The sequence below is a fragment of the Manis javanica genome, chromosome 8 (genome assembly GCF_040802235.1).
Source record: "Manis javanica isolate MJ-LG chromosome 8, MJ_LKY, whole genome shotgun sequence".
Taxonomy (NCBI): domain Eukaryota; kingdom Metazoa; phylum Chordata; class Mammalia; order Pholidota; family Manidae; genus Manis; species Manis javanica.
The window spans coordinates 31,700,368-31,725,715 of NC_133163.1; the positions used below are offsets into that span (position 1 = coordinate 31,700,368).

Here is a 25,348-nt window from a genome sequence, read left to right on the forward strand (position 1 = left end):
ACAGGCTGCCAAGCCCTCTGGACTTCCGACACACCTCCCTGAATGACAAGAAGGTGCTGGAAGCAGGACCCGTTCTGCAATCTCATCTCACATGCATCTTTTATGCTACAGAGCAGCTGCTTAGGGAAGGAAGAGCAATGACACGAGTCATTCTCACCTACCCTCCAAACAGGAGCAGCTGGGCACTGAATACATAGTGGGGCCCAGCACGGCCCATGTGGGCCATTCAAAGCTGCAGGCACACAGGTGGGTCATCTCCAGCAGCCCCTCCCTGGCCTGTTAGATGTCTGTGTGGAGCACAGAGGAGGCTCCCCCAAGGGTTGGCAAGGAACCTTTCTGGAGGAGAAGGCACTGAGGGCAGTTCAGGGTGTGTGTGTTTTGAATATGGCAGTGGGGAGGGGGGTTCAGGCACAGGAAACAGCCTGTGTAGACAAGGAGGGAGGTAGGAGGAGCAGAGGACTGTGGCAGCATTAAGTCTGGGTGAGAAGAGGCTGAGGCTGGGGGTGTGGAGGTGTGGCTTACACTTCAGGGTAAGGAGCTCAGACAGGTGAGGGCAGGAAGAGGAGACTGGAGTGGCAACTCATAATCTAGCTAGGACACAGCAAGGGCCTGCTGACTTCCCCAGGGTCGGTCACTCGCACTGAGTGGAGTTGGAGCTGGGATTAGCATGGAGGGCGGCCTGGATCTTGGTGTAGCGCGTCTCTCACCTACCATGCTGGGAGAACTGAGAGCAAGACTGAGAAGCACTTCTGGGAGTTGCTGAGGAAGTGGGGACAGCAGGTTGGGAAGAGATGCCAGTGGGCAGGGCACAGCCTTCCACCATTTACACAGTGCGGGCAGGGCTGGGGGTCCCCTCCTCCTGTCAGGTACCACCAGCCTGGCTCACCCTTGGGCTTCCTGGGGTCCCCTGGCAGGCAGTTCTCTAGGGGACTCTGGACTGAGGTGCTGAGGGCCTCCTTGGCCCTGGCTGGGAGGTCTCCTTGGCCTGCTCAGCATCTCAGGAGTTATGAAAACAACTGAGGAGAGGGCTTGAATGTCTCAATAACTCGATTGAGTCTGAGGAAATCTTGCCCATTTCTTAAATCCAGGTGACTGACAGACAACAAGCTGACTAGTGTTGGCCCTTTCCGCCCCTTTCTTCCTCCACTGGCACAATGGAGGCCGCACCTGTAGTGGCGGGTATCCCGGACGGGCCTGTCGGGGCTCAGCTTGTCGCTCTCCAGCTGGTTGAAGGCATGCTGCCTGTAAGGGTCCTCTCCGGCCTTCAGCTGCTTGGCCGCCAGGTAGGCCTTCTCATCAAAGCCTTTGGAGGGCGTTCCTGTCACCTGAAACAAAGGTCAGCATCAGAGGGACCACAAGCAGGAGGCATGGCAGTCACTGCGTGGTGAGCACTTACTGCCAGGCAGGGGCCAAGTGCATTGCCTTGTCTGTTCTTCACCCCAGTTCTGTGAGCAGGAGATCATCATTTCCCCCACTGTACATATGAGGAAACTGAGGCTCGAGAAGTGAAAACCAGTACCCATGTGTGCGGGGACAGGCAAATATGGGAACTCTCTGTACTTTCCACTCTTTTGTGCACCTAAAACTGTTATAGAAAATAAGTCTACTTTTTAAAAAAAGCCCAAGGTCTGAGCTACTAAGTCGCAGGTTTTGGATTCAAACTGCCCATTCTGACTCTGAAGCTCACATTCATAACCATGCTCTTTGCTAGACATACACAGCGTGACTCCTGGAACACACCAGAACCCCAAGAGGAGGTGTCCTGAGGGGACTGCCAGCCAGGCTGCAAGTTGACAAGCAACCCACAGGTTGACAGCCTCCCAGGGGTGAACTAGGGCTGACATGAGGCTAGGCACATAGGAGATGCCTGACCAGTAATGCACCAGGGCTTGGAGGAGTGGCTGCACAGAGGACTCTGTGAGGACATGCAGGCCCTTACAGGCTAATGCCACACTGCCAGAATGCAAACACGCAACAAGGACACATGTTCTTGGGACCCTGTGCTTGCCACTGAAATAGTCCCATGTCAGACCTACTGGGCCCCCCAATGCTAAGCTCTGGGGAGTGATGGATGACAGATGCCACAGCCCAGCCTCCCTTCTCTCAGCCACACCTTACTCTGAGCTCCCAGAATCCCCTGAAGAAAGATCTTGGGGAAGGACACATCTGAGATGAATGGATGGATAGATGGATCCTGACATCTCATTATTTGAACCAAACTGTTGGCTGGGTGTTCCCCAGAGCATCTTGAAATATCATCAACTGTGAGTGCGTCCCGGGCTTCACCTGACCAGCAGCTCGGGCTGGAGCTGTGGGCCCACAGCAGCAGCAGGAAGGCAGGTGAGATTGTCTATGCACAAAGTCCCGCAGCAGGACTCTGTTACAGGCCTAGTCCCTAGAGGATGGGCCCAGGAAGGCAGCTGAACCTGTGGGAGAGGCGACCAGTGTGTTGGCTGATGCTGGGGAACATACACCCACAGCCCAGGGGCCTCAGTGCTCCCCTGAGCACCTGGTCCCCAGCTTCCCCAGGCAGGAGTGCATGTGTGAGTGCATGTGTGCGTGTGTGAGTGTGTGGTGTGTGTGTGTGTGTGTGCGTGTGTGCAGGGAAGGCAATGCTTGAGGCCATGACTGCTCATCACTCAGGTACTCATTAGCCATTGCTTTTGAGTCTTACGATGACCAAGACCCTGTTCTGGGCTTTGGGATCCAGCATTTAACAAAACTGACAATCCCTGCCCTGGTGAAACTTATATTCTTGTTGCTGGAAGCAAAGAGATAAACAGGCAAAATACGCATAGAGCATCAGATGGCGCTAAGTGCTATGAGGAAGAATAAAGAAGGGCAGAAGTACAGAAATGAAAGGATGGGGCTGGGGCCACAGCTCTGCAGATGGTGGTCAGGGAGGGCTCACAGAGGAGGTGAGGGCTGAGCTGCTGAAGTCACTTGATGTGTCAAAATTTGTTTGCAGTGGTTTCCTCTCCAGTTGGTTATAAGTTGAGAGCAGGGACAACATTTAGGTATTCATTCATTCACTCATTCATCCCTTTATTCAGCAAACTTTATCCAGTACCCACTCACACACTCACAATCACAATCATGCATGCACACACTCACTCACACACACACACACACACACACAACTTAACACAGTTGGGGCTGAGGTGGACCAAGGAGGTGGCAGTGGAGTTTTCAACGACTGCCTCAGTCATCTCCCTCCCACTCACATGTTCCTGGAAGGGCTGTTAGTCACTGTCCCCCTGTCCCACCACCTCCATTACCACCAGAAGGGTGGGCACAAGGCCCAGGCTAGGCTGATCTTATCACTGCAGGATTTGGATGGGAATGGTCACTTGATTCAATCTGGAAAAATCAGTGTCCTTCCAGAGAGTTTCCTGTAAGATGAGCTCTCTTCATCTGCACTGCTAAGCTTGGGAGATGAGCGTCTTCTTGTCCACCACATGAAGAAATCTTGCCTGGAGAATGAAGCCAAGAAGGAACAATCAAAGACAAGAGATGGATCTCTAATGATATTGTTTAGGGTCCCTGAAATCAGTCATATCTAATCCAAATTCACCTTAGGTTTTTTTCTATCATCTATCTATCTATCTATCTATCTATCTATCTATCTATCTATCTATCTATCTATCTATCTATCTATCTATCTATCTATCATCTATCTCTATCATCTATCTATCATCTATCTACCTACCCTTTTGGGGTTTTGTGTTTTGTTTTGTTTTGCTTAAACCAGTTTGCATTGGCTATCTTTAATAACCAAAAGTTCAGGGATGTCAGTCCTTTAGTCCTTTCAATGAATAGGAAACCATTCTCCAAAAGTAAGAAGCAAAATCAAAAACAAAACCCAACAAATGAGCCGCCTATGGCAATGACACACTGTAGGTGGCAGCCCTCCACTCCATGATACCAGGCTGCTCCCTGACGGGCAGCCCAATGACCTGAGCCCAGAGCCGGTGGGGCACTCCCAGCTTTCCCCGCAGGCAGGGATGCCTTCAGGCTTTGGGGTTGGGGTTCAATCTGGGCCACAGCTTCAGAGGTCCATGAGTTGCCATGGCGAGGAAGGAGGGCTGCGGGGGAGGTGAGCGACAGCCTGATGAGCCTCCCACAGCCCTCCAGCCTCCTGCCAACAGTTCCTGGCTCATGAGGGTTCTTGGCTGGCAGTTAGGCAGCAGCCTCCTCCCCAGTCTGTCTTTTTGGGAAATGCCAAATCCAGCACTTCCGTGTCCAATAAGGTCAATCACATCTGAAGTTGTTTAAGCTGAAATAATGACTCTGCTCTATAAGAGGGGAAGAATTATTTCTCATCTCAGAGAGTTTTATTTCCAGTCCAACACTTTGATTAAACTCTGAAGCTTGTCTTACTTGCTTCAGTTTTTTTCCAGCTAGATTTGCTTATTTTTTCTTGACTGCTAAAATTAGGAAACAAACAGCAAAGGGGAAGGTTTAAAATAAGGAAGGAAAATATTTTCCATGTCATTTCCATCAAAAACAGTTCAACCCAAATCCCCAAGCCTTGTAAACTTTCTTTTTTAAGTCATAACACATAACCCTACATTTTAGATTTAAACAACTTGAACTCCTTTTAAATACCTGCTGTCCAATTTACTTTTACTGCCAGTAAAACAGGTACCTGCTGGGTCTGTCTGTCACTAAATTTCAATGAAACTGCAAATATAAAGGCTCTGGTCCTATTTTATGGATGGCTCCTGACTTTTTTTCTGAGTGTGCTATAAACCTAAAATACCTGTTGAACAAATGTGACTCCCAACCAGTCCCCACTCCTCTGGGAACAAAATCTCATCTGATGCTGTGTCCCTAGTTGAAACACTGCCACTCATCACTACAGCTAGGAAACTAAGCACATGATCCACCATCCCTGAGTGCAGGGCTTTTCATGCAGGTCCACTTTTCCTGCATGAAAAGGTGGGCCCCAGGGGGCCTTCCCACAAGCCACTGGGTTCTGGGGAGGTAGCCAACCCCACTTGGCCCACCAGTGCTTCTAGCCAATCAGAAGATGCTGGGGGCTGCACTGGGCCAGGAACCTCAGCCTGGGCACAGGCGTACCTCACGTAGGATATCAAGGGTCTCCTTGGGTATCAAGGCCTGCCACAGATGTGTCCCATCTTCCTTTCCACACAACCTCAAAAACAGTTATTACAAGAGTCGCCAGCCTGGGCTTTGAATCTGACGGCCCTGGGATAGAACGTCAGTGTTTACTGCTCTCTGGCCTTGGAAAGTCACTTACCCTTTCTAAGCATGTTTCTTCATGTAGAAAATGGGATTATTGTGAAGATTAAAGGAGATGATGTAAAAAACATAGATGATGTAGATAATGTGCACAGCATCTGGCACATAAATTGTAGTGATTAATTATTACTAGCTCACCTGCCTTTTCATCAGCAGTTCTCAACCTTGTCCATGCTTTAGACTTATCTGGGAAAAATCTAAAAATCTCAATGTCTGAGACTAACACCCAATACTCAAGTCCAACACCCAAGGCCAATTAAGTCAGAATCTCTGGAGGTGGGAGTCTAGCATTAGGAGTCTCCAGAAGTTTCATTGTGCTAAAGAAAGGGGAAGGTTTGAGCCATAGCTTTACACAGACGCAGGATGGTGAGTGACTGCCAGTCATGGGCTGGTGAAATCAGAGGACTGAGAACCAGAAGGGACCTTAGAAGCCATCTCCCGTGGCCCCCTTCCCAGGAGGTTTCCCCATGAGTCTGGTTTCTGGCCTCTCTCTGTGCTGACCCCGAGCTTCAGCAGCAGTGGAGCCAACTGCAACTCATCTGGAGCCTCTATGGTTACTACAGAAACCACCACCTTGCAACACTTTATGCCCACAGGCCAAGGAGGCTCTAGTTCAATTACCTGCCATGGAGCTCAGGGAGGCACTGCCTGGGAGGCCCACCTTGGGCTTCCAGATAAGTTTCCCACCATGATCTGACTTTTCCAGGGGCGCTGATGACCGCACACCTTTATGACACTAGTGGTCTCACCAAGAAAGTAGGGGAAACATTCCCCATTCCCTTAGGGATCTGAGCTCAGGGTCCTCTAGTCAAGGCTGGGACAAGGAATAAGGTTACTGTTCCAGACAGTCTCTGCTCAGGATCAGGGGGGTTCCAGTCCAATCAAACTCCCCAGGTCCCATTTCCCACGCTCTTCCTGGCCCAGAAGCCATCTAGAGATGGAGGGATTCTGAAAGTGGTCCATGCTAGGGACAATGTGGTGTAATAGCTCAGTTTCCAGCTGCTTTTCAGTTTACCCAGCTATAACAGAGCATTCCTGGGTCTGTGAAGGGCACCAGAACCCTGTCTTACCCTCCCAGCCACAGCTGCTATAGAATATGAAGAAAGATTAGGCCTCTTCTATAGTAATGAGCAAATACTGACTGCTCATTGAGAACCTACTGTGAGCCAGGTGCTATGCTAGGTGCTTATTTCTGTCTTCAAGTAATCCTGTCAAACAGGTGCTCTTCTCATCCTCATTTTACAGAGGTAGAAACTGAGGCCCAGAGAAGTAAAATAACATGCTCAAGGTCACACAGTTGCTGAGTGGCTGGGCTGGGACTGGAATTGAGGCTGTCTGACTGCAGAGCCTAAGCACAAAGCTTTCTCTGTGCCTTCAGACTACTCCTGGGCCCAGATGTGCTTGGCACACACCCCCCTCTTCCAATTCTAAGTCCCTCAGCCCCAAAGCAAGCTGGCCTCTGATGCTGGGAACACAAAGCAGGCCCGGACAAGAGCAGGTTGGAGCTGCCTCCCTCCTGAGCTCAGGGTTCAGAGCACCAGTTTGGGGCTTAGATGGGGAATTGCCTAGTGCTGTCATCTTTTGGTCTGACACAGGCATGGAAACAATTCTCTGCTTATGGCTAGACAGGACATGGAAAAAATGATAAATGCAAGTGTCTGTATTACTCAGACCAAAACAGCACGTAACCAAATTTCCTTGCATGTAACCAAATTTCCGGGCCCTCCTCAGTCTTCCCCGGCAGCCAGGGACACCCTCAGGGTTCTGATGACCTTCAGCTGCGGTCACAGAGAAGTGGGGACAGAGCAAATTCCTGTTCAGGCTCTTGTCTGCTTGATGGTACCAGTCCCCCAAACAACACTGCCACACTCTGTGGCTGAGAGAAAGAAGTGAGCCTGGAGAACCGCTGACACAGGGCCACCTCAGGACTCCTCAGGCCCCAGCAAACACCCTCCTGGCCAGCATAACATGCAGGTCACCACCTGGTTCTGCTCTAGTCATGCGAGTGTAATACGTCAATGTTTGTAAGTCAGCATTGTACCTCAGGTGTTTTATATTCAGGATCCTCTGAACATGAACCTGTCAGATATTAGTTGGAAAAATAAAAGCAATAATGGGCCATGTAGTACACAGAACACATACAGTGTGACTGTTTATTCCAAGGACGGCAAGAGCCCTCCTGTTTGCTGGCAAACAGGAACCAACTGGGCCAGCTTCAAACTTAACCTATTAAAACTCAGCAAGGCCCCAATATTGAGCTGGGCTCCTTGGTTTATAACGCTTTCTAGAACCAAAAGCTATATTAGACTAGTGGCTAATGCAGTATATGATCAGCATTGAGGGTCAACTTTAGAGGTACCCTAACTATGGTTCATGACTAATATAAACAATTAGGTTATACCCATGAATAGAAGAGAGCATTACAAAGGCAGATTTTGAAAATCAGATTAGGCAACAAGAAAAACAAGGTGGGTAAGGGGATGCAGGAAAAAACAGTCTGCCTCAGGTGTGACTTTCTTTAAGGGCCACTGCTGGGGCAGGTACAACTTGCCCCCTCAACAGTCACCTCTCCCCACAATCCAGTATTTGATCCAGGTACAGTATACACTGTGGCCATAAAATCTGGAAACAGGATGATCCTTATATTTTTTAATGGATAGAGCCATTTTGGTTACTTCTAGGATTTGCTAAAGACACAAATTTATTCAGTGAGATAACAGAACAAATTGATCACTGCTGGGATAAATAGAAATGTGGTGTGATGCCCCGAATTCACTACGGCTTTACACCATTCACCGAACTATACACATTGTTAATGAGCAACAGCCCAATGACTATGTCATGCACTGTAGTGTAATCTAAATAAATCACTCATTGGATATGTTCATCTGTATTTTCCTTGCTGGCTTTCCTATAGTTAAACAGAACCTTAAAGGGAAAACCTAGCTTGTTCTTGAAAAAGACTCAGTGATATAAAGATATATACTGCCCCAATTTAATCGACAAAATCTGTCCAATTCTGATTAAATAACTACTGTATTGAGTGGGGTTGGCGGTGAGGTTTGAAGAGTTTAAACATGAGTGAACAATCAGGGAAAACCTGAAAAAAAATTAAAGATAGGGAAATAGAACTAACAGATATTAAGACATATTATAGACTACAGACTTTATACAGCAAGATACTCGTATAAAGCCAAACAGATCAATAGAAGAAAGTTGAGAGGTCAGAAATAGACCCAAGTACATAAGGAGGATGGACATAAAATATACAGTTGCATTTCAAAAAGCAGAGGGAAGGGAGAGATGTGCTATTCAGTGAATGATGTTAGGATTAGACAATGTGGAAACAAAGCTGAATTGATTTCTTAAACCAAAATAAATTCTAGGTGGCTCAAAAATTTAAATTTAAAAAAGAAAACTAAAAAGAATAAAGAAAAAAATGCTTACTTTTTGTTCTTGTTTTTTGCAATCTTGGACATAAAATCTAAATATCATTTTAAAACTACATAAAGGCTTAAAATTTCTATAAGGCTAAAAACACCATGAAGTTAAGTCATACTGGAAAAAAAATTTAGCTGAATATAGGATGCCAAACAAAGGACTAACTTCTTTCATATACAAAGAGCTCTTACAAATCACTAAGAAAAGGACCAATAATTGAAAAGAAATATAGACATAAAGGATATGAACAAGTAGTTCATAGAAACAAAATACAAATGACCAATAAATTAAAGATGTTCAACTTCATTCACTTTTAAATAAATGCAAATTAAAACAAGATATAATTTCTTGCTAATTTGGCAAATTCAAGAATATTAATATAATGCTCAGTGTTTTGAATTTTGAAGAAATAGGAGCCCTTCTATGTGTTGGTGGGATATAAATTGTTATGACTGAGACTGACAATAGCAGCATTTTAAATACTACTTTTTGACTCAGTAGATGTTCTATTTTCAGTTAAAATATATCTCGTTTTCCTGAGACAGTCCCAGGAGCCACTCTAAAGTAAAATTTGTCTTAGTTTAAGTGATTGATTATATGCTCACCTTACACTTCTAGGCATTAACTTTAACTGTAATTAAATTCCATGAGTATGTAAAATGTACAGGTGTCTTAATTACAGTAGTATTTATGTGAAATGTTGAAAATAACTTAAATGCCCATCAGTATAGGACTGATTAAATAAGTTTATACTTACAGTAGAATTCTAAACAAATATTAGAAGAAATGTTATATAAGCATATTGTGTGTATAAACAGTTCATAAATAAATGCATATGTAAATGTATAGATATATCTAGAAAAATACACGGGAAACTGCTAAACAGTGATCACTTCTAGAAAGTGGCAGAGGAATAGGCTGGAAGACCTTTATAATAAAGTCTGGATTTTTGTGAGTATTTATTCTTTTACAATAAAATTTTTTTTAAAAAAATCAGATAAATCTTAATTCTTCTCTACCTAAGATGAAAGAGTTGGACTAATTAGTATAATAAATAATAAACAGTATCAACTTCAGAGTGAATCTCAGGTGTAAATAAATGGAAGAAAGCAAGCCCTTGCTCAGCTGTACCATTTGGGGGCAGAAGTGCCAAGCAGGAACAAGTTACTCCTGGAAAGGAGGTTAAGGAAGTTGTAAGGGAGGAAAAATAATTTCCCTTTACCCTTCTGAGTTCTTGGCTGAAATTGCTGTAGTAAAAGTTAGAAGCTTCTGGAACCCAATTCCAACATGTAGCAGGGTTGTCTCTACAGCACCTACAAGCAATTCTTAGACACTAGCTGGGTGTCCTACAACTCAACTCAGCTCTGACACTATCTGCCTGAAGACAGCAGCAGAGCCCACAAGTTGAGGGCTCAGTCCCACAAGACAGACCTCTACTTCAGATGCCAGTCACAAGCCCAGGTTGTTACCAGTGTTCCAGACCAACTAGATAAAAATCAGATGTTCTACTAACCCCATCCTTGGGTTTGATTAATTTGATAGAGCAGCTCACAGAACTCACCAGACTACCAGTTTATTACAAAGGATATTGAAGGACAGGAATTAACAGCTGGATCAACAGATAAATAGGGCAAGGTGCCCAACAAAGAGCTTCTGTGCTCAAAGAGTTTGGGGCCCAGCATGGTGGCACATGGAAGTTTTCTGGTCTCCCAACCTGACTGCTCTCTGGACCCCCTCCTTTTGAGTTTCTAAGAGGCTTCATTACATAGACATGATCAATTAACTCATTGTCCAGTGGTGCTTGATTCAACCTCCAGCCCTTTTCCCCTCCCTGGAAATTGGAGAGGGTGGGGGTGGTGGGACTAGGGACGGGGTACTGAGACTTCCACCCCTCTATTCACAGTTGGTTCCCTTGGCAACCAGCCTGTATCCAAAAGTCATCTCACTAGCATGACTGAGGACAAGAGACCCAATATTATAACAAAAGACGCTCCCATTACTCTTACCACTCAGGAAATTCCAAATGTTTGGGGCGCTGTGAGCCAGGAACCAAGAACAAAGACCAAATATATATTCTTATAAATCACAAGAATAGCAAATGAAACACAAAACGAAGTTTATTGTCATGTATACCACATGTATAATGGGTGATACCTGGGAAAATGGATTACTTTTTTTAAAGATTACATAGCACTTAATAGGGAAGGAGGATAGGGACATAGGTCTCTCAGGGGAGAATAGATGGCTTTTAGGGAAGAAGGGAAGACGGGTGGGCCCTTAGGAAAACAGATGGAGGGATGACATCTGCTTATGACAAAGCTTGTTTGGATATGGTATCAATTTCTTGTCTCCCCTCCTGTGATAAGAGTCCATCCTCCCTGGTCCATGAAATTCCCTGGGAGGGATTTTTGACCAGTAAGTTCCTTTTGGAGGATTTGTCTTCAGGCAGATAGGGAAGTTCGGAGAAAGCCTCTCCTTGCATTTTCTGGTTTTCAAGTGGCTACAGTACAAAACAATCCATATGTCAAAGTGGCATATTTGGGGGCAGCATGTTCTGCTTCTCTTCAGAGTGGAGGAGACGGGGAGCAGAACACAGAGTAGAGCCCTAGTGGGTGGGGCCGCTGTTGCAGGTGAATTCAACATTCAGGTAATGCTTGGAGACCCTGCTTGACTTCTCCTGATTTCTCCCCAAAGCATAAGCCTGACAACTTAAAATGGTGTGCAGGGAAAGGGGTACCAAGAAGCCAAGCCTGGTCAGGGCCATTACCTTCACCTGTGCTACTGCAGGCACTGGCCACAGAAGTACACCCTGAAGAGGCTGGTACTCAGGCACATGGGTGATTAGTGCAATTTTCTTTTCCATTTCACCCATTTTAATCTTTTTTTTTTTAACTTCTTCTAAAGTGCCAAGTGTTGAGTGCTTAACTTAGTAACTTGGTGGAAGGAGAGCTGAAGAGAGTTGTCAGCCAAGTCCCTCAGGCTATTCTGCAGCACCTGAATTAACCCCCAAGTCCAGCAGTTCCATAGCTGCAGAAACAGGTAAGGATACTCACTGCCCAGGGGTGTTGCATGTATTAAATAAAATCATCGCATCTGGTCCATGGGAGACCTTCACTAAATGATTGTATAAATGGACGGGCTTTGAGCAAGATGATCTCTGAGGCCTCTTCCACGGCAAACATTGAATGATCTGTAACTACATCCATTCACCCATCATTCTTCAACACATAGTTACTGCAGATTGTGGGGGACCTCTGAAAAGCCAAGAGCATCTTCGTATGTGACCTACAGCTTTTCTTGACACACTACCAGGTGCCCAGGGGGTGTTTGTCACATCAAGGTGTGTGCTTTGTGCCCCAGAGACCCTAGTTCCACAGAAGCTCTATTAAGTGTCACCAAATGGTACTTGCTCCCTCCAGTGCCTCAAGCTTTGCACAGGAGGTAAGAATGCAAATGATCTCTAGAATGGGGGCGCTGCAGGAAGCAGGTTAACCTGGGAGTCCCACTAGTAGCTCTTGCAGAGTGCATGAGCTAGGGAGATGGACATGCTAGCTTTGGGTCTGGGAGGGACAGAAACGTGTGTTTTATTGTGGTTGAAGAGTAATTTGTGGGGAATGACATTATCATCAGTTAATGGTGGACAGAGCTTTTCTTCCTTGACTAATATCTTTGAATATTACATTAAATCATTTTTAAGCCACCAGAATGGTTATTAAATTAGTACCCTTTTGGAAAACTGTCTGGCCGTACATTTCTAGTGTTATATCCTTTGACACATGGCCTTTTCTGTTTTATTCTGTCCATTACCTTCTCCTAATCATGGCAGTGTGCCAATGGGGCCCCAAATCTCCTATATACCCTAAAGATTTAGCTGTAACCTTTGGAAGGAGGGAGTGACATGTGTAAATATGCCTTCTCATCTAGGATTCCTATTTTAATCATTTAATTATAAACAAATATTAGACACAAAGATGTTCATAACAGTTTCATTTATAAGAATGAAAATGTGAAAACAATCCAAATGTTAACAGCATGAAAAAGAGTAAGTAAATTATGCTCCATCAACTGAAGAGAATATTTGGCAATCATTTGCTATAACTGTTAAAGGCTGTGGGGAAATAAGTATTCTCTTATGAGTGATTAGAGAGAATATACTGGTATAAATCTTTTAAAGGTAAATTTGCAAGTGTGTATCAAGAGTCTGAAAAAGATGTGTACATATGATTCAATTTTAGGAATCTGTCCTAAGGAAATGACTAAAAATGAATTCCATTTTAATGGAAAAGACTGTGGAGGAAAAAAGACCCGTGAAGATTTCCAGTAATAGGGAATTGGAACAGTCCTTCAATAGAATACACTGCAATTATTTAAAAAGATGTAGAAATGTTTTTCCATGTTAAAAAATAGAAAGATGTTCACCGTAGAGGTTAAGTGAAAAAAAAAGCAGCTACAAATTAATATGCATGTTGTGATTAATATGTGTTTGGATGATCTAATTTGTCTTAATAAATAATTATCACCTGTGAAATCAAGAAAAAATAACATTAACAATATTAGCTACGAAAGCTCTGCAGCAGCACAGACAAATGCCTGTGCAATCCTGGGAGGCAGGGCAGGAGAGAAACTGTATATGCTCTGTGACTGCAGCTATGCAAAAATTATGGAGCTTGACAAGAAAGTCATACCACAAAATAAAAACAGCGATTTGTCAGGGTGGGAAGATTTCGGGTGATTTTCCACCCTTTTGGTTATTACTATGTTTATGCAATTTTTATTTGTTAAGTGGGGGGAAAAAAAGCCCTTTGAGACTTTCTTCCTCTGTAGCCTTTCCCCTCCTTGGGACAGTTGTCTTTATGGAACACAAGGCTGCTTACTAAAAATAATGCCTTCTAATGGGCCCAGTTCTTCAAAGCTTACTTTTAGTTCTGCATGAAGTCTATCACAGCGACCCCATCTCCTTTTAAGAGTCCGCACATTTCTACCCTATTCCTTTTCAGCCCTGGCTCCTGACCCCAAGCACCCAGATGCTGTTGGGTTGACCTTTTGGCTATCCTGGACCCCATGGTTCAGACTTGCACCCTTGAAGCTTAAAGTTTCAGGATCTGGCTGGGGCAGAAGGACAAGCTAACATAAACCACTAATAATGGATCAATGCGTATTTAACTCCTTCCAAAATAGGCACTTGCATACATGGCTCTTGAGGGTAACACTCCTTTGTAGAAAACAACTGGACAAATGTGTGAAAAGCCTTTAAAATGTTTACAGCTTGTGGCCTAGCAAATCTGATCCCAGGGTGCTATAAATTAATAAGGATATGAAGATGTGGGTACAAAGATAAACTGCTCAATACTTTTTATACTAATAAAACAATAGAAATAATCCAAATGTCCAACAATGGGAGCTTGGTTAGATTAACTATGTCACATCATAAGGTTGCCATGTAAAATATAGGATGCCTAGTTAAATTAGAATTTCATATAAATAATGAATACTTTTTTTGATGTAAGTATGCCCCAAATATTGCATGGGATTTAAAAGAAAATATTCCTTGTTTATCTGAAATTCAAATTGGAACATGGTTCTACTAGAAAGTTGTTCATTGTTTACCTGAAACTAATTTACCTGGACATCTTGTATTTTTATGTGCTAAATCTGGTCACCGTACATATCCATATAATAGAATACTATGGAACCATTAAAACACATATTTTTAAAGCAGTGGCTTTCAAATTGTGTTTCTTCTCTCCCAGTGTCTTAGCTAGAACTTCTCATCTTTTATCTATTTTGTATTTTAGGCTTCTGTGTAAGATTTGGATTGAAAATAACAGCTTTATTACTAAAAGCAGTTTGAAAATACTGTTTCAGAAACTAATAACAGGAAACAGATCCATAAAATATTAAGTAGAAAAAATCATATTAAAAACCAGTATGATTCTAGGTTTGCATATACATACACATACATATATGGGAAAAAAGAGAGAATGAGAAACAGACAGACAGATACCAGACACTCTGAAAGAATCTTAAAAAAAAAAAAACCCAGACTCTTATTATCTCTGGATGTTGGGCTTATAGGTAAGTTTTAGAAATTTTTTTCAGATTGTCTATAATGAATTAAATGCATTTACATTTTGAAAAAAATTACTATTAGAAATATCTGTCCTCTCAGATGACCTTAATATAACAAACTTCATTAAGCCACTGAATCTGTGACTTTTAAATTTGGGAGTTATGAACTCTTTGGGATCTAATGAAATCTCGGGGTCCTAGTGTCATAAGGTATATTCACATAAAATTTGCATACAGTTCCTCATCCCATCCCTTCTTGTTAACCCCACCCCCACCCCCAGCCGAGTAGATTCTAGAATGCCATTTCTTTACTCTGCTTGCTTATAAAGCTCCTTATTCTGTCCCTGTGGCAGTGGTTCTTAACCATTTCGGGGAGGGAGCAAGTGATCAGACACCTGCCCTGAGATCCTGTTCAAAGCTTTGGAAGCTCCTCAGAAAAAAAGCACACATAAAGCCACATGCTGCTGCAGGTGGTTTCAGAGATTCACATACTCTGGAAGCCCATTCTTAGACTGCAGGTTCAGAACCCCCAGGGCAATCCCAAGCATTTGGCACTCACAGGAACCCTGACTGGGCTAATTCCCTTTTGGGCCAAACTGCTTAAATATAGATTTTGAAAAAAAGGACAAAGCCAGGGATAGAATCTAGCTCAGCACTCCCAAGACACTGCCACACAGCAAACACTTCTAGATCTGTATGTGTGTGAGTGTGTATGTGTGTGTGTGTGTGCACGTGTGTGTGTGAATGTGATGCAGTGGAAGAATGTCTTGCACACTGAAGTACTGCTGACAATTATTAGATTTGGGAGATCTCCACAGACAGGAAGAAAAACCAGAAAGGAAATCCAAAGTTGGTATCTTGTATGATCTATGCCTTGGGATGGCTGAATGGGGCAGGGAGTGGGTGGGGGCTGGGATGCGGGAGGCTTGTGTCAACTCCAAGTTGACCTCCAACTCCCTTTAATAGCTCTCTCAAGCAGCTGTACTGGGAACCAATCTCATTTATGTTTCAAGATCCAAACAGGGGCCAACAGACAAGGTGAGGGAGACTGCTGGGGGCCTGGGAGGACCGCACAGAGGCCTGAGCAAGTTGGCAGTAGTAGCTATAGGAATCTTAAGTGTGCATGCCCTCCTATCTAGCACCTCTACCTCTTTGTATCTCTTTAAACAAACAAACAGAAGACTTACCTACATACCTGAAGAGGCACATACAGGGAATTTTTGCAGCATGTCTCCTACACAAAGTTATCTCTGATACATTATCATTTTAAACAAAACATAATCACCAAGCCCTGTGAACAAAATATGAATTTGTTTCTCTTTTCCAAATGGAAAACACAACAGCATTCTGTACAGGGAAGGTTCCATGCTCTGGCTAAAGCTGCTGTTACTCCCCTCATTCCTATGAACTCACAGGATCACAAGGCCAGTCAGTGCCTGCAGGAGTGGCAAGAACAGGGGCTTCCAACCAACACGGGTGCCCTTCCAGTGGGGATATGGGTTGCTTTCTCTCTTTGCTTTCATCTTGGCAAAAAGATTTTTAAAGGTCATTTAGAAGAACAAATATTGCCTCCACCCTCCCTGCCCCAAAAAGAAAGCAAAACACAATGGAAGCGACTCACCTTGTAAGTCGTTAAAAGAAACTCTAACGCTACTGTATTTGAAACTGTGATACTGGCTAAGGAAAAGACAAACAGATCAGTGGAACAGAATATAATCTAGAAATAATATATACAAGAACTCCGTACATGACAAATTGGCATTCTAATTCATGGAAGAAAATATAATTTGGGAAATTTTTAAAAAATTAAAGTCAACTGTATTTGAATTAAGAAAAGAAAAGATAGTTTGGCATAGTGTTGGTATAACTGGCTATTCATATGGAAGAAAACAAAATTAGGCCCTCACTTCACAACAGATACTGAAATAAATTCTAGATGAATTTAAAATATAAAAATAAAAAAGTAATAAAAATATTATAATACAATTTAGTAGAACAACCAAACACTGAGGAAGATCCTTTAGGAGGGCAGGAAGCCCAGAAGCCATTAAGGAAAGAGTAAATAGACTGGACTATACAATAACTAAGAATTTTCCTATGGTAGGAATACTGTTAACAAATTCAAGAGACAAATAATTTCTATTATTTAGTTAGGTGTTTTTTTAGAGATCCTACAGACACTGAGTTTTCTTTTGTGGATATATAGTTGATATATATTACTATATTGGCTTGAGGGGTACAGCACAGTGATTCATCAATTATATACATTACAAAATGCTCACCATCATAAGGGTAGTCACCATCTGACACCAACAGAGGTATTACACTATTATTGACTATATTCCCTATGCTGTACTTTTCATCACTTATTTATTTCATAGTTAGAAGTTTGGACCTCTAAATACCCTATTATTTAATAACTCAATATTTATGCCACATTTGACAGATAAAAGACTAATTCCTGAAATATGCTAAGAGCTCCTCCAAACTGATATGAAGAAGACAAACAATGCAAATAATAAGTGGGCAAAGAATATAGACAATTTATCACAGAGGAAATGCAAATTGCCAATCAACATATGAAATGACTGCTAGGCAGAAAATCAAAATAAGGTGAGAGGCCATTTTCATCTATCAGAAAGGCAAAAACGAAGAAGGAATAATAAAATCTACCGCTGGTGAGGCGTCAGGAAACACAGCTAGCAGAAGTATTCATACCTACCACCTTGGGAAAAATTATTCAGCAAGGTATGTTTAAATTTGAAATATGCAGAGCTTTGACCAGTAATCTCAGTTTGGGGGCTTTATGCAACAGAAATAAAAGCATGAGGACGTAAAGTCCTATGTAAAGATGTTTATTATATCACTGTGTACATTGGCAAAGACTTGAAGTGCCCTGAACATCCATTACCACAGTGTGGTAAGGCCATTCTACAGAATGAGGTGGATCTAAGCACATTGCCCTGGAGAGATGACCCATTATTTTAAGGGGGAAAGCAAGTTGAGGAATCATTTGTAAGGTAAGATTCATTTTCTCTGTAAAGAGAGAGCTATGTATGTATATGCATTTCTATAATCATCGAGGAAAGAAGAGAAAATTACATGGCAGATTGTAAATGTTTAGCTTAGGGAGATGGGATTGGAGAGGGATGGGGAGAAAGGGCATTTTTCTTTTTCTTTAGCTCCCTGTGTTATTGCACTTGATAAAACATGTCTTATGTTGCTCTTGTAATTTTGAAAAATCGAGTAATTTTTCCTAAAGAAGAAAGAACATGGGTCTTTACTCTTGGTTCTGCAACTCATGAGCTGTCTGACCTGACATTCTTGCTGTAAAACAGCGACAAAGCCTACCTCTACTTTGGGCTCCCAAGAGGATTAGATGGAGTAACATGAAGTAATGTGAACAAAGAGCTGCCCCAGGGGACAGTAGAGGAAAATGGGGCCCATCAAAGGGAAGTGCTTCCTCCGGGAGAGCTGAACTGGGACCACAGCACCAAAATTGAGCTCGGCTAGGTGGCCCTCTCAGGGCTCCCAGCCTGTGCCCTGGGGGCAGTCACTCCTTCCCTCCCCTGTCTGGGCCAGACCCCACCCCAGGGACTCCACGCTGGACCAGTGCCCCTCCTGCACCTCCAACTCTCACCATCCGGCACCCACCAAGAGCTCAGTCCTCAGCCCTCCTCCCATGGACCCCAAACTGACACCCAGTACTTCAAAGGTCAATGAAACCCTGGAGGTTGTGCCTACAGCCAGTCCAGCCCACTCTTGCTTCAGCCCCAAGTAGATGCTGTGAAAATTCTGCAGATGCTTCAGTGGCCATCCCCCAAATCTACATTCAAAGCCTCTCCAAAGGCTCCACACACCACCCCAGGCTTGGAGGAGCCAAAGGCAAGGGCGGTTTTGGAGAGATCAGAGAATGCCACCTCTCTTCCTGGAGAACAGCAGCTCTGGGAGGCTGCCCCAGAAACAGCAAGAGTGAGAATGGTTTCACTCCAGTCCTGGTCACGGCGTCCAGTTCTGGGTCTTGTATGAGTACGTAGGTGCACCTGCATGTATGCAAAGGAGTGCTTGTGGGTGGAATGGGTGTGCTTATGTATGTAATGGGCATGTGATGTTGTGTGGACCTGGGCATGCTTGTGTGTATGACGGCCCATGTGTGTAGGTGTGCTTGTGTGTGTGGCATACACATATTTTTTTTTTACAGAAAAGTTTCCATTTATTTTTTAGAATAAAGATTTAGTGCACAAATACAGCCCAAAGCCAAGCAGAAAATAGCTTTGCTCTGTCATTTCCCTAAGAAAGCAGTGCCATTACTCAGAGTAAGCCAAAGGTGAATAAAAGGCAATCCTCTGCAAAAGGACCACAAGTTATATACCTCGATATGATGTGCAAGTGTGCAATATATACACACACATTCCGATCTGCTTTACATCATTTTACAGTAGTCACAGATCCAGCTGGGATTTAGAAATGTGAAAAGGCCGTAACAGTGAAAAGGAAAGTAAAGGGTACATGGCTTAGACCTGTAGAATAGTAATGCTTAGTTAGTTAATTATTTTGACTTTGGCGCAAACTAAAAAAGTTGTTTTGAAATGAAGGGTACCTGTAAGGAATGTTTACTGCAAAACTTGTTAACTGTTATTAGTCAGTTTTTTGATGACAGCACTGACCTAAAATATATGGTAATAATACTGTTAGGCAGAAAGACAGAAATGAGTGGGATGAAAAGGAGAAAGGGCCCCCCAAAGATGGCTTAGGGAGTTGATCAAATAGAACCAGAAAGCCAGAAATGAGTCAAAGAGTTAATCAGATGAAGCCACAAGGTCCAAGAGTGACTCAGGAAATGTCCAGGGTCCCCCAGATAAAATATATCAGAGGCGCAAGCACAGCACAGCCCCTGTCCCCATTTCACCAATCAGAACAGGCCTAGAGAGCTGACAGCTGTCAATCAAGGACCTCTCTGCCCTGTCAAAAACCACATAAAAGAAGCCTCAGAATGAGCATCCACACCTGCCTGTCTTGTATTAGGCAGGCCTGCTCTGCTACTCTGTGCAGAGTATATTAAAACTTACTTTGCTTTTTTGACTTTGGTCTCTTGTCTCACTATATCTGATTTCCCTGCGACACCGAGCCAAGTCCTTTCCTTCCTAACAATACCACAGCTCCCAATGTCCTAGAAGTCTACTAAATGGCCAGCTAGAGTTATCCAGTGTCTTTATGAGCATGTCAAGAGTTGCATACACACATATTTTAAATACAAAAACTCTTCAAGAAGGCAGATGTGTTCACAAAGGTAAAGGTTAGAGATTTGCTTACTGAGACACTGACTTTTTTGTTGTTGCAAATTTCTGAACCATTTGTGGCAGATGGCAGCACCCTATGAAATGAACCCCTCCCTCCAGTGTGTAAACATGGATGTGCTGAAGGCAGCACTAGGAGACTGGGGAAAGAGCAGTCTGGCTCTCATCCCTTCATCTTGCCTCTGGGGCTGCTTGAATTCTTTCATCATCTGAGAACAGCTCTGTTGGACTCTGAAACATGGCCTCCCTGGTGTCTCAGGAGGGCACAGGGACAGAAGCTGGGAAGGCCCCTCTGGTACCACCTTCTACCACCCTCACTCCCAGCCTGACAGCCACACAGTGAAGCTGGAGGTTCTCAGCCACCAGCCCAGGGGAGTGAGTCACAGCACCTGGAGATACAGGAGGAAAGGAAAGAGGGGTGGTGGGTAGTTACTCCAGGCCCAGGTAGTGGGAAGGGAGAATCTGCCCATCTGCCCTCTTCTCAGTCCCCACATCTATCAGATAAGGGTATGAGGTAATCCACCTGGGATATGCACAGACAGGAGGTAATCATGCACCTCCCTTTTGTTAAAAATGTGGGCTATAGGAGATTATTTTTCTATTAAACAGGTATAAACTTCTCATGCCTCTGATTCCCACAGCCCAGGCCCTGGCCCAGGCCTCTGGAGGGATGTGTTCCCTCTCCTCAGCAGGGTGAGGGGCTCTAGGGACAGGCCCGAGGAGCCAAGCAGGTGTATGCTCAAGGGCCCCAAAGGTGAGGGGAGTAAGTGTCAGAGCTGCAGACCCTGTCAGGGCCCCCAAGGGACCTGGCCGTGTGCTATTCAACAGGCTTTTCAGAGGGTCTACAAAGCAGAAGAGGTTTCTGTGCTGGGAGGCAGCCAGACTGGTCAGAGTCCCAGCTCCTCGTAGAGGGCAAATTGAAGAACGTCACCGAGCCTCAACCTCTGCACCTGCAAAGTGGGAACAATGACAGAACCTCCTCCATAAGGGCCTTATGACAATTCAGTGAGGTGATTCCTGCAAAGCACAGCACTGGCCCTCCCCAGATCCCAGCCCCCCAGCTGAAACCTTTGCCACAAGAGCGTCACAGTCCAACTTCTCCCTTTGCACCCAGCCTCCCTCACTCCCTCACAGGGACCCATCCCGCAGTGGTGCTCCCGAAGACCCTGCTGCGTGCAAGTCTCTGCTCATGGCACATTTCCCAGGGACCTGGGAGTCTAGGTGACATCCCTTGGGGAGTGTGTGAAGAGAGAACAAACAAGAGGACTCAGCCCTGAGCCCTGGGCCCCCAGAGTTTAGGGGTCAGGGAGGAGGAAGCCCTGGCTCAGAGAGGGGAGGGAACTGCTGGCCACTTGGAGTCTCGCAGAAGCCAAGAGCAACGAGGAAAAGAGTGACTAACGGTGTCAAAAGTAGCGGGTAGGAAAAAAGGACAACAACAGGGTGTTAGCAATGATCTGGTTACCAGAGGTCAGCGGTGACCTTGACAAGAGCATTTTAGAGGAACAATAGGGGCAAAACCTGACTGGAGTAGATCAAGAAAAAATGGGAGGAAAAAAGCCCTGCAGCAAGCACAGACGACTCTTTCCAGGTTTGCTACTTACCTAGAGCATGTGGACATAGAAACAGCACACCACTGCCCCAGGCCACTGCATGGCATGGAAATGAGTCCCTAGGGGCAGATACCTGCCCTGCCAGCCTCAGCCTTGACACCATACAGACGTTTTCAATGCTTTGTCTGGATTTGTAGGCTGCTCTCCTACATCATAGCTGGAAGCAGAAGTGCAAGGCCTTGGCCTTGGGTGATGTCTAGAGCTGAGCCCCTGGATCTCAGAGGACACAGGAGCAGTGCTCCCATCACCGGGCCTACCTCTGCGGGACAAGAGCCTACAGCCCTCCTCAGCCACACCCCCATCTGCAGCCCTGCACCCCAGAAGATACCAACAAGCCTCTACCAGATCTTCCCACCGGGCCTCCACATTTGGTTTATTAAACTGTCTTTTGCCACGAGGACCACTTACAACAGTTGTTGTCATGGCAACCAAGCAGCCAGCCTGCTGTTCTAGCTAACAGCCACAAGCCACCTGCTGCCTTTGGCTTGGCAAACCCAAGGCAAGATGCCCCCTAAGTGGAGAGGCTGGAATGTGGTGGGGGGATGTAGGAAGTGAGAGAATGGAAGGGGGTTGTGAGGTATGGAGCTCAGTGCTTTTGCAATTGTTCCATAATTCACCAACAGGTTGGGGCAGGAAGGGCTGCAAAATGACTTGTGCCAGAGGGGTCCCCACATTTTGTGATGTAGGTCACTTCTCCAGCCACACATTGCCCACCCCCTCCCCTCCCTTTCTGCAAGCTGAAGAGGGGAGGGGCCCTTCAGGGCAGTGAGGGGGCCACACAGAGCCAGAAGAAAATCCTGCAAATCATGCAGGGCAAGAGCACTGGGCCCAAGACAGCCTCACTCCCCGACAGAGTCGGGCTCTGAAGCTGGGACTGTGGGCCCAGGGTTGCTCTGGAGAGAATGTGGCCCTTGTGCCATCCTGACTCCTTCTGAGAGAGGCCTGTTTTTTTGACCCGGTCCTAAATGTCTTTAATCTGAATACAGTTTAGTTACCAGAGTTTTTGAAGCCACATAGGTAAAGAGTCCAAGATATGGCTCCTTCCCTTGCTACCTGTTTCACATTAGGTAAATTACTTAACCTCTCTGAGTCTGTTTCTTTAGTTGTAAAACAGAATGAGGCCACCAGATTATTTCAAAGATTAATTGAGACTGAGCATAAAAGTATGCCACACATAGTGCCTGGCACACAGCAAGCTCACAGTAGGTGGGAGTATTATTTTTATTGCTATTGTTATCATCATCATCATCATTGATTAGCAGATCTAGAAGTTGAAGATAAATAAGTGAGAGACTTAAAAGAACTGAGAATGATAAAACCTAATTTCAGCAGCATATATTTATTATCATTTTTGTTTAAAAAATGTTACCATTGGATTGCTTTAAGTGATGGAATTCTGTTATTTTTCTTTGTGCTTCTTGTTCTTCCAAGTTTTCTGAACTGAACAGGTATCACATTTGTAATTAGAAAAAACGTTTTTTCAAAAGCTTAGAGATGAACATTAAAAATGTATAAAGCAAAATAAAAAGTAAAAGAAAGAAAATGAGTCACAAGCTGAAAAACAGAAACATTATGTAAAAGTTTAAAAGGCAGATAACACTCTACTGCCAAAGCACAGGGAATCAAGGGCTTGCATATATTGCTGGTAGGGGTATAAATTGGTACAACTACCAAAGAGGGCGAATCACTGAAATACATACACTCTGTACAAATGCTACACACACAGGTACTCTGTGTCAGCAATTCCTTTTTGGGGAAATTTATCCTATAGATAGTCTGGTGTAAGTGAGAAATGACCTATGGCAGCTCTCCCAGTTTAGCTGGGTAAGCAGCCTTACCTTCCAAGGACCTTATCTGCCAAGTGGGTCTGTAATAACTAATGCTTACTATAATGCCAGGCATCGTTCCAAGTACTTTCCACATGTTAACCCATGTAAGCCTCACAGCTCTCTTATGATCATCATTTTACAAATGAGGAAAGGGGGGCACATAGAGGTTAAGCTATCTGCCTATGGGGCTCACACAGGTCACACAGCTGGTCAGCATCAGAGCAGGTAGCCTGATTTTAAGGTCCAAGTGCTTAACCACCCCACTGCCCTGCCTCATAATGATACCACCTAACTCAGCTTAGTATGAAAGATAAATAAAAATAATTAATACTATTCCAGGGATGCAAAGATGGTACAATATTCAAAAATCCATCAATATCATACACCACATCAACAAAAAGGGCAAACACCACATGATCATCTCCATAGATGCTGAAAAAAGCATTTGACAAAATTCAACATCCATTCATAATACAAACTCTCAACAAAATAGGTATAGAGGGCAAGTACCTCAACATAATAAAGGCCACATATGACAAAACCACAGCCAACATCATACTTACCAGTGAGAAGCTGAAAGCCTTTCCTTTAAGATCGGAAACAAGACAAGGATGCCCACTCTCCCCACTTTTATTCAACATAGTTCTGGAGGTCCTCACCATAGCAATTAGACAACACAAAGAAATAAAGGGCATCCAGATTGGTAAGGAAGAATTAAACTGTCACTGTTTACAGATGACATGATATTGTACACAAATAACCCTAAAGAATTCACTCCAAAACTACTAGATCTAATATCTGAATTCAGCAAAGTTGCAGGATACAAAATCAATACACAGAAATCTGTGGCATTCCTATATACTAAAGATAAGCTAGCAGAAAGAGAAATCAGGAAAACAATTCCATCCACAACTGCATCAAAAAGAATAAAATACCTAGGAATAAACCCAACCAAGGAAGTGAAAGACCTATGCCCTGAAAACTACAAGACACTCATGAGAGAAATTAAAAAAGATACCAATAAATGGAAATACCTCCCATGCTCATGGATAGGAAGAATTAATATTGTCAAGATGGCCATCCTGCCTAAAGCAATCTACATATTCAATGCAATCCCTATCAAATACCAACAGCATTCTTCAATGAACTAGAGCAAAAAGTTCTAAAATTCATATGGAACCACCAAAGACCCTGAATAGCCAAAGCAATTGGAAGCAAGAAGGAAGAATAAAGCTGGAGGGATTACACTTCCCGACTTCAAACTCTACTACAAAGCCACGGTAATCAAGACAATTTGGTACTGGCACAAGAACAGACCCACAGATCAATGGAACAGACTAGAGAGCCCAGATATAAACCCAAGCATATATGGTAAATTAATATATAATAAAGGAGCTGTGGATATACAATGGGAAAATGACAGCCTCTTCAACAACTGGTGTTGGTAAAACTGGACAGCTACATGTAAGAGAATGAAACTGGATTGTTGTCTAACCTCATACACAAAAATAAACTCAAAGTGGATCAAAGATTTGAATGTAAGTCATGAAACCATAAAACACATAGAAGAAAACATAGGCAAAAATCTTCTGAATATAAACATAGCAACTTTTTCCTCAACGCATCTCCTCGGGCAAGTGAAACAAAAGCAAAAGTGAACAAATGAGAGTACATCAAGCTAAAAGTCTCCTGTACAGCAAAGGACACACCATCAGGAGAACAAAAAGCATCCTACAGTATGGGAGAATATATTTGTAAACAACATATCTGACAAGGGGTTAATATCCAAAATATATAAAGAACTCACATGCCTCAACACCCAAAAAGCAAACAACCC

The 25,348-nt window shown here is 43.9% G+C and overlaps 1 protein-coding gene across 2 annotated transcripts in view; it reads right to left on the minus strand.

Moving 5' to 3' along the window:
• Window positions 1–25,348, minus strand: part of GALNT16 (polypeptide N-acetylgalactosaminyltransferase 16) — an 82,510-nt gene that overhangs the window by 27,753 nt on the left and 29,409 nt on the right. For both annotated transcript variants that reach the window (XM_073242218.1, XM_017651630.3), the window contains exon 3: window positions 1,168–1,325. In XM_073242218.1, the coding sequence (XP_073098319.1) occupies window positions 1,168–1,325 (158 nt within the window). The remainder of the gene's footprint in view (window positions 1–1,167; window positions 1,326–25,348) is intronic.